Genomic DNA, 10230 nt, shown 5'->3' with positions numbered 1-10230 from the left:
TGGGTTTTAAAGGGGGGGTTGGAGTAAGGGGAGGAGAAAGGACTGTGCTCTGCCGATTGGCCAGGCGCAAGTCGATGTCTTGTTCCTGGGTGTGGCTAGCAGAGTCTTAGACTTCCGGGAAGAAGGTCCTTGCCAAGCACGTGGCCAAGGTAAGATGGAGGATGTAGGCCTTACCCTGGGGCAAGGTGGAGGGCCTAGCCCTTACCCTGGGGCAAGGTGGAGGGCCTAGCCCTCGCCCTTTCAGGGTTCACCCCACACAGTCATTCAGCCTTCAGTCTTAAATATTTTTTTTGTAGACTTCCATATTTACGTGAATAAATATTTATACCTAAGTAGACATATAAACATTAAATAAACCCACATTTACACCTTATCAGTGAACACGTACTTTTACAGTCTTGGGAATTTGGGCAGATAACAGGAACACTGCCCAAGTCCCCTTATGGGGGCCTGACAAGAACAGACGTGGGGGCCTTTGGCTGGGGGGTATAAAGTCTCCATTCTTCCTCTCTCAGCACTGCTAAGGACAGGATCATTGGAGAGGTCTCTTCACCTAGGCAAGGCTGTGCTGAGCCATCTGGGGCAAAAGTGGTTTCTGCTTCCATTAGAGGGACCAGGTCAACTGGTAAATATAGGAATTTATGAACCACTTAATGGCCGCCTAACTGACATCGGTGGGGGCGGCAGAACAGTCTGCAGCTGTGGTACCAGTAGCTCTAATCATGGTGACTTCCTGTCCTGATAGGGGAGCTACCTTCTGAGTAACTACCGAGTGTTCTGTCGCTGTATCAATCATAAAGTTCACAGTCTGGCCCCCGATCTTCATTTTGACCATCGGCTCATGGGGGCCCAGTTGGAAAAAGCCCAGTCTGTCCTAGTCAAAGTCAGCTGTTGCTAGTCCGAGGAGGTCTGCCTCAGGTGGCTCTGGCCATTAGCGGCTGGGTGGTTTGGATGGCCTTGCCAGCTTCTTCTGGCCTGCTACTAAACTTTACTCTGTCCCTTCTTACACACGCAGAACTAGACCCAAGGCAGCGAGGTTTGAGCAATTTTAAAATTCCTTAACATACATTTTATCATTCATGTTGCAGGGAGGGACCGGGTTGGCTCCTCCTGAATAAAAGAACTATCAAAATAAGGCTTATTTTCTAACTTAATTTGTCCCTGGGTGTGGACAACAAATGACACTAATCAGATTGACATAAACGATTTAACCTTTCTTTAGGGAGGCAAATGCAAAGCATTTACTCCCAAGTGTCATTGGTTTAGGGAAGATAGGATTTCTGACACACTGGTTGATGGGAATGAGGTAGCATTCATCAGTGTTACCCAGTCTTGTAAATCTCCACTGGCATGGGTAAGGTAGAAGGGAAAGAGAGAACTAGATTATGGAGGTGGTGAACTATATTTTTGGAAAAGATGGTGATTAGGAAAAAAATTTAACCATGCCAAGATATATTTGAATTACCTTTGAAGTTGTGCCTCTGGGAATGAAGCTGTGTGAGAGAAGTGTTGCTCAAGGAACTATGTGCAGTAGATTGTGAAAAGTGATGGCCTCAACACCCTGGGATTGGGGTCAAGAGGGTGATTTGTGATGCCATGTTTTTGGTGTCTTAGAAGAACAATCGTAGGGACATTAAGGCTATTTCCTGAGAAGATCAGTATCAAATCACTCACACTCTCTCTATGGCCAACATCCCTCTCTAGCCTATGCTTTTGACTCCCACTGTATTATAAGAGGCAGTGTGGCATACATGGGAGGTCCAGAGCTCAGGTATCTTCTATCTGCTCAACTGTCTTAGTTGTTGTGGGAAGAAAAATAGCAGCAGGAAAATAAGAAGACAGTGGCTTTCATGGGATGAAGACCTGGTATTTTCTCTGATGTGTAGTGTGAAAAGAGCGATGGGTGTGGAGGGTAGCGAGTATGACAGACTTACAATCTTAGGAGTGAATCTGATCATGGGCTGTACTGTCCCCATTATGACAGGATGTAAACTTTGAGGACGTGGCCATTGCCTTCTCTCAGGAGGAGTGGGGGCTCCTTGATGAGGCTCAGAGACTTCTGTACTGTGATGTGATGCAGGAAGTTTTTGCCCTTGTATCATCTGTAGGTAAGACCTTCACATTCTCCCAGTGTCCTGAGGTGATGCCCTCTCTTCCTTTATTCCTCAGCCGTAGCTTTCCCTCTCCCACAGCCAGAACATTGCCTCTGCTAATTTTTCCCGCTTTCCTGTCAAACGTGCTGTGGCTTCCAGGGATGAGCTGGATGGGGAACCCTGAGCAAAGGACTCCACGAACATCACTAACACCCATAACCTCAAAAAGTGCAAGAAGTGTTAGGGAGTCAGGAGTTTTGCATTGAGCTTAATGGGTCCCAGCTTGCACTTTCTCTTCATGGGAGGCTTACAGTGTCCGCATGCATGGCTTCAACTTCTGCACTCTTTCTCTAGGTAAGGGTTCTTTGTGGCAGCTTGTGTCATGTTATGGTCTTTATTTACATGAACCATGGGCTGTTCTTGTAAGGCCCCCATTCAATTCTTTGTTATATTTTCTTCCCTGAATAATATAGCAAGCTGTGTTGCTCTGGCCAAGTGCTGACTGCTCACTTCTTCACCACCTATTTCTCTGCATTGGTGCCACTACAGTATTCTGCAACATTGACTTGCACATGTGTTATGACATGCACATACGTGCTAAGTAATCCTCAAAACCAGCTACTCTTTTATTGAATTTTACTTGGAATGAGATGGAGCCAAAACCTTGCACAGCTCGTCCCAGTCCCCAGCAGGCAAGCTGTGCTGAATTTTGTTAGTTGAAAGATTAGCTGGAGATCCATATTCTAATCCATGTGGTGCCTGCCATGTTTGTGTCATATTTCTGCTGAGGCCTTCCTATTTTGTGATCTTCATTAGCCCAGAAAGTCACAAGAGCCTCTTGTTAATCCTTCCTGCACATCTCATATTTTCAGACAATTGCATGGAACCAATTTGTGTGTGTAACACACTCTTGTAACCAGACTTCCCCCTGTCACCACATTCAACATTCATTTCCTCACCATTTCTCACTTTTCAGGTTGTTGGCATAAAATGGAAGATGAGGAGGCCTGTTCTGATGACAGTGTATCTAGACGAGGAGAGTCACAAGTAAGGGCATCTAAGAAAGCTGCAGATACCCAGAAGACCCATCTGTGTAAGCGCCGTTTCTCTGTGTTACAACATATTTTTCACCTGACTGGGTCACATGCAGCATACTTTGATCAGAAAGCCCTCTGTACTGATGCATGTCTTGGAGACTTCTATTTTAGTGCAAATCCTCACCAGGAACAGAGGAATGAATGTGGGGAGGAGCCCTGGAAACAAGCTATGGTCAGGGCATCCTATGTGAGCAGGTGCAGCGTCTACTTATCTTCGGTGCCTTCAACCAGCAGGGAGGTTGGGGAAGACTTGCAATGCAACTCAGAGCTTCCCCAGCACCAGGCCATTCTCAAAACTGAGGAGCTACCCTTTGGCAGTGAGATTTCACAGGAATTTCTTGATAAAAAAAGTCATCACCAGTGGGGTGACTGTGAAAATGCTGCCAGCCACAACCTGAAAGTTGTTCAATGTCAGGGTGCATATTCTGGAGAAATGATTTATGAGTGTAACAAATGTAGGAAAGTTTTTAGGCAAATCTTTAACATCATTGGATATAAGAGAGTTCACCCTAGCGAACAGCCCTATCTGTGTAGTGAATGTGGGAAGTCCTTTCATCGAAGGGCTCACCTCACTGTACACCTCAGAGTTCACACTGGAGAGAAGCCGTATGAGTGTACTGAATGTGGAAAGTCCTTCAGTGAAAGAGGTACACTCATTAAACACCAGAGAGTTCATGCTGGAGAGAAGCCATATGAGTGTACTGAATGTGGGAAGTCTTTTAGCCAAAAATCTAACCTTATTAGACATCTCAGAGTTCACACTGGAGAGAAGCCATATGAATGTACTGAATGTGGAAAATTCTTCAGTGAAAGAAGTACACTCATTAAACACCAGAGTGTTCACACTGGAGAGAAGCCATATGCGTGTACTGAATGTTGGAAGTCTTTTCGCAAAAAATCTGAGCTTATTAATCATCTGAGAGTTCACACTGGAGAGAAGCCGTATGCGTGTATTGAGTGTGGAAAGTCTTTTTCTGAAAAACCTAAGCTTATTAAACATCTGAGAGTTCACAGTGGAGAGAACCCACATGAGTGTACTGAATGTGGGAAGTCTTTTAGCCAAAAATCTAGCCTTATTAGACATCTCAGAGTTCACACTGGAGAGAAGCCATATGAATGTACTGAATGTGGAAAGTTCTTCAGTGAAAGAAGTACACTCATTAAACACCAGAGAGTTCACACTGGAGAGAAGCCATATGAGTGTACTGAATGTGGAAAGTTCTTCAATGAAAGAAGTACACTCATTAAACACCAGAGAGTTCATACTGGAGAGAAGCCATATGAATGTACTGAATGTGGGAAATCCTTCCATGTGAGGAGCACACTCATTAAACACCAGAGAGTTCACACCGGAGAGAAGCCCTATGAGTGTACTGAATGTGGGAAGTCTCTTAGCCAAAAATCTAACCTTATTAGCCATCTGAGAGTTCACACTGCAGAGAAGCCATATCACTGTACTGAATGTGAGAAGTCCTTCAGTGAAAGAATTAAACTCATTAAACACCAGAGAGTTCACACTGGAAAGAAGCCATATGATTGTACTGAATGTGGGAAGTGTTTTTGAGAAAAATCTAGTCTTATTAAACATCTGAGAGGTCACAGTGGAGAGAAGTGTTAAATTTGCACAGAATGTTTTATTTTATTCACTTGAATAATAACACTGAAGGCCACTATTTGGGAACTATTTTCCGGAATTTAAACCCTTTTAATGGGACATACACTGTACTAGATTCCACATAAGTTTCCAATACAACTGAGGCTTGAAGGAGTGCATTGCAATGGTAACATGCACAGATCTTCTACCCGATTGATTTGTGGCTGAAGAGATTTGCCCTCTACCACCTGGCTCACCTGAAGACTGTGTATCAGTCCCAACCCTTTTGTGCTCAGGGGAAATGTATTCTGTGTTCTCTCTTGTGCTTGAGAACATTATGATTATTCCAGCTCCTGACAGGATCTTCATTCCTTTATCTCTGTGGAGGTAATGCACCTGACCCAGGACTCATCCAGGGCACCCGTCCTCAACTAAGAAGTGCTGCCTCTTTCAGGGATATGTGCTTCTCACATTATGCTGTGATGAATTGTTCCAGGTGTTGATTCACCAACCTGCGAACCACTTGCTGTCCTCTGTCTGGTTTATGATCTTTTAGTAAAGGTGTTTTTCTTTTGTACTTTTAATTATTTTGGTTATATTCAACTCCAGGGATGATTGTTAAGCACAATTATGATCCATCATCATAGAGTTAACAGATATGGTGTGGTTCCCAAACTTTCTTGCTTTAGGAGGGACAGCATCATGCCAGGAAATCACTCTTTGACCAATTGGCTTATAGTGCATTGCTGCTCATGGCCTTGAAATAAAGACTGCATGACTTTGTGGTTCTAATTTGCCTGTTTGTCCCAGGACATGTTGTGCTATGTAGGAGGCATCTAATTTTTTTCTTCTCTCTCACATTGATGTCCCCCTCAATCTCTTTCTTCCTTTCTCCCCTCCCTTGCACTCTCTCTCAAAATCCATGGAAAAATATCCTCAGATGAGGATTACCAAAAACCTCAAACATTCACCCTGGTGTCCTGCTCACTTTTCAGCCTTTGCCTCAGATGCTCCCACTGCAGCTGGGTACACTGTATCTTTCCCAGGGTTTGGCAGAGAGGAGGCCCAGGCAAGGCACTGGGAGGGATTTGGGTTCTGTGTCTGCCTAGGATGAGCTGGCCAGGGGTCTTCTGTCCATCCAGAGGTCTCTCGAGCCTGCTCTTCCCCACCCCCGGGCACCTGGCCTGCTGCACATGAAGTTAGTTCTGTATCTGAGAGAAGCCCCCTGATGCTACAGGTCCCCAAATCAGTTCAGATTTAGAAAGTTCTGCCTCCAGCCAACCCACTCACACCCCTGAGACCCACTGGTGTTTAAGTCTCATTTTCACTTTAGAGATTATTTTTCACTTTAATTTTATTAAAATTAAAGCACGACTCTCCCCCACTCCTCACCCAGCCGGTCCTGGAGATAGCATGGGTTCTCCAGGATATGGTAGTGTGTATTGTCAGTGGTGAGAACATTCTGCAGTACAAGCATTTTCAGAAGGATTGGCTTGGTCTTCATATAATTCCACATTTGGAGGATGAGTTGTGGACAGTGTGCCCCTCCCTACGTTTTGCCTGTGCATGGGAGACCTGCAATGAGGCGTTAGTTCCTGGATTCTGGAGAATAGTGTGCTGCTGGGGTGTCTGGTTGAGGGGCAGAGAGGTTGTGTGCCTATGAACGTGTTCCTGCCAGCTCATGGGCCAGGTTCCTTGAGTGGGTGGGCTGAGGGAAGGCTGTAGGGATGAGAACTTGAATCCCGTTGGATGGAGGCTCGGCAGCCATGTGTTGAGGCTGTGGATACTGTTGAGCCCAACTTTTTCAGATGCCCCAAATACAGAGTCCCCTGTCCTTGGGAACTGGCATCTAGTGGAGGACAGTCCACAGAGAATGGACCAGCAGCTATGGGGGGAGGTGAAACCAGCGTTAGTCAGTGGGGTCTTCACTGAGGAATTCTGGGAAGTGGTGGCAGGCTCCAGGTGGAAGCCTGCCCTGTGCATATACAAGCTGTAGGGAGGTCAGTCTGGCTGGTTTTAACAGCAAGGATCAGAAAGTAATACAAATAAATAAATAAAATAAATGGGGGCCTAATAGGCAGATGTATTGTGCATCTTGTCTTGAGCCAGACTGGAAATACAACTAAATCAAAGAATATCCTCCTGGTATTAACAAATTACATGCACCTGAGCAGACATTTTACAAGAAGGAAGGGCAGAGGATGCCTGGACTACAGCAAGAACTGGGAAGTGAGCTTGAGAGGGACAGCCAGCCACTGGGCCAAAATGGTGAGGAGAAAGCTGTGTTGCACCAAAGCTGCATCCCTTCAAGAAGTGGGTAACATCCAACTGTGTACAGGAAAAGCCACAGGGCAGCTGGCTTCTGGGGAAACTGGAGCCAGTTTCAACATACATGCTCAAAGTCACTAATCATCTGAGAAAGGCAAATCAAAACAACGAGGTACCATCTCACACCTGTCAGAATGGCAATCATCAACAAATCAAGATAAAAGCGCCGAAAGGCTGCCCCATGAAAACTGGCCAAACAGCACGGTGCTGGAGGAAGATGCAAAAGAGCAGTTTCATTGTTTTGCTTTTGTTTTTATTCTCTAAAGGCAGAACACAGGACTTTTCTATTGCAAACACTCAGTTGGGGCTTTGGAGCAGGGAGAGAGGCACAGATTGTGGTGCCTGAGGAGAAGCTGGGGAGCGAAGCAGAGCAGGGAGAGGTAGCCAGGAGTCCATCATTGGGACATTCTTAACCTTCAAACCTAAATGGCCATTTCTCCCGTGGGTTCTCCTATCCTTCCTTCCTTCCCCTCATAGTTCCATTGATTCCGTGGATATAAAATGAGTGGCCACACTCACCAAGCACTGCACAAAATATATCCCTAAATGTGGGTGCTGCCTAGAGTCCCTATTTAGCTAATTGCGCATTTTCTCACTTCCACTTGTGCATGTGCGCGCGCGCGTGTGTGTGTGTGTCTGTATGTGTGTGTATTTTGCTCAGTAGATGGAGTGTCAGCCTGCGGACTGAAGGGTCTCAGGTTCGATTCCGGTTAAGGGCATATACCTTGGTTGCGGGCACACCCCCAGTAGGAGGTGTGCAGGAGACAGCTTATCATTTCTAACTCTCAATCTTTTGCCCTTCCTCCCTCTAAAAAATCAATAAAATATATTGAAAAAATAAAATAAAATATCCTATATAATAAAAGGCTAACATGCAAATCGACTGAATGGCGGAACGACCAGTTGCTATGATGTGTACTGACCTAAATAGACACTTTTCAAAAGAGGACATTCAGAAAGCCAAGAGACATATGAAAACATGCTCAAAGTCACTAATCATCTGAGAAATGCAAATCAACACAACAATGAGGTACCATCTCACACCTGTCAGAATGGCTATCATCAACAAACAAGTGCTGGCGAGGATGCGAAGAAAAAGGAACATTCATGCACTGCTGCAGACTGATGCAGCCACTATGGAAGACTGCAGTATGGAGTTTCCTCAAAAAGTTAACACTTGGATTGCGGGAAACAAGTTAAGTCGGCTCACGTGAATTGCGCGTACTCTGCGGGAGCCGTCTTAACTCGGTTCATATAGATTTGCGGTGGAGTACGGGAAACGTGTAAACTCGGGCCGATTGTAACTGCGTATTACCAAATATTTGTTTGTTTGCCGTTCACAAAGATACCTACCTGCGTATGCGAACCGTTTCATACCCATTGGGGTAATAGGTATCATAAAAATCCCTTGTAAGTAGAGAACACTTTATGGCGCTGGTCGAGTACAATACCGTTAGGGTACCAATGTATTGTTTTCTCATTTTATAACCGATATCCCTGGATATCTCACCATGCAAAGAGAATAGTTATTGAGAAATACTTCTTGTGTCCGGACGTCTTTAGTTTTGAGTTTTGTGAATATTATTACGTGTTTAAATATTTAAATAAATTGTGATAAAGACATTCATATAGAATTTTTTAACCAAATAAAATAAAATCGTTCCGCAAAGTGTTCGCATAATAATTAAAGAAAATAATTAATAAAAGAAAAACATTTTGAGAAGGTGTCGCGTATGTTCCGTTCATAAATTGCGCAGTGAGACACGCTACATGTGCAAATTTTGCAATATACCTCTACATAAAGGGGCGTGTTTTGAAAAATATCATACGCTAAAAAACTATTAATTTCTATTTGTTTTGATTTATTATGAAAATTTTATTTTAAACTTTAAAAATATGTGTATATTTTTAGGTAATAAGTATTTTTTGGGTTTTTCGTATTTAGTTTATATATATCGAATTATTTATGTACTGAATAGATAAAAAAATGTCTGTGATTGAATAAATTTTCATTTTTTACACAAGAAACCGAAAATTTCATTTCAATCGAACCCATACTTCAAAAGATATAGGCATTTTAAACTAACTCTGATTTTGCGCGGGAAACCTAAATAATTGCCCGCGCCATCTTATATTTTGGCGGGAAATTCACCCGACACCGTAGTGTTAAAAATGGAACTCTATTTGACCCAGTGATCCCACTTCTAGGAATATATACCCAGAAAAAAAGAAACACCAATCAGAAAGGATATATGCACCCCTATGTTCATAGCAGCACAGTTTACCATAGCTAAGATCTGGAAACAGCCTAAGTGCCCATCAGCAGATGAATGGATTTGAAAACTGGTACATCTACATGATGGAATACTATGGTGCTGAAAAAAAGGAATTCTTATCATTTGCAACAGCATGGATGGAACTGGAGAGCATTATGATAAGTGAAATAAGCCAATCAATGAAATAAAAATATCACATGGTGTCACTCATTTATAGTTAATTAAGACCATTATAAACTGATGAACAAAAATAGATACAGAGACAGAGCAACATTGAACAGACTGTCAAACTACAGCGGGAAGGCTGGAGAAGGTTCGGGGGTGGGGGAGGGCTATAAGAGAACAACTGAAGGACTTCTGGCATGCATATAAGCATAACCAATGGACACAAGACACTGGGGGGTATGGGAGGCCAGGGGAAGGTCAAGGGGAGAAAAACCAAAGGAGACATATATAATACTCTAAGCAATGCAAAATTAAAAAAATATTTTGTCCAAGCTGCAGTGGGAACATCCCAAAAAAAGGCAAGAGAGCATAAGGAGGAGTGGGCTGTGCAGGCAGAAGCCCCTTGTTGTTGTAGCGGTGGTAGATGGTTCTATTTTTGTTTTTCATAATCCTCACAGGAGGATATTTTCCCACTGATTATTATTCAGAGTGGAAGAGTGGGGATGGAGAGAGAGAGAAACTTAGAAGAGACACACATCAACTGGATTTCACCTGCATGAGCCCCCAATAGTTTCCATGTATTAAACCTTGAACCCAGGTACTTGTCCTTGACAAAGAATTTAATTCTCCACCCTTCATGTGTGTAGGCTGACTCTCTTACCATTAAGCCTCACTGC

The 10230-nt window shown here is 43.7% G+C and overlaps 1 protein-coding gene across 1 annotated transcript; it reads left to right on the top strand.

The window, feature by feature from the left end:
- The first annotated feature begins 3176 nt into the window (after positions 1 to 3176).
- Positions 3177 to 8937, top strand: LOC138998331 (zinc finger protein 252-like). Its single transcript, XM_070400403.1, has one exon. It carries the CDS (start codon positions 3360 to 3362, stop codon positions 4752 to 4754), a length of 1395 nt encoding a protein of 464 aa, XP_070256504.1. The 5' UTR covers positions 3177 to 3359; the 3' UTR covers positions 4755 to 8937.
- Positions 8938 to 10230: the final 1293 nt, after the last annotated feature.

This window comes from Myotis yumanensis, unplaced genomic scaffold (genome assembly GCF_028538775.1).
Source record: "Myotis yumanensis isolate MYYU_CA2020_CCGP unplaced genomic scaffold, mMyoYum1.0.hap1 SCAF_20, whole genome shotgun sequence".
Taxonomy (NCBI): domain Eukaryota; kingdom Metazoa; phylum Chordata; class Mammalia; order Chiroptera; family Vespertilionidae; genus Myotis; species Myotis yumanensis.
This window is presented reverse-complemented; position numbering and strand designations above follow the sequence as displayed.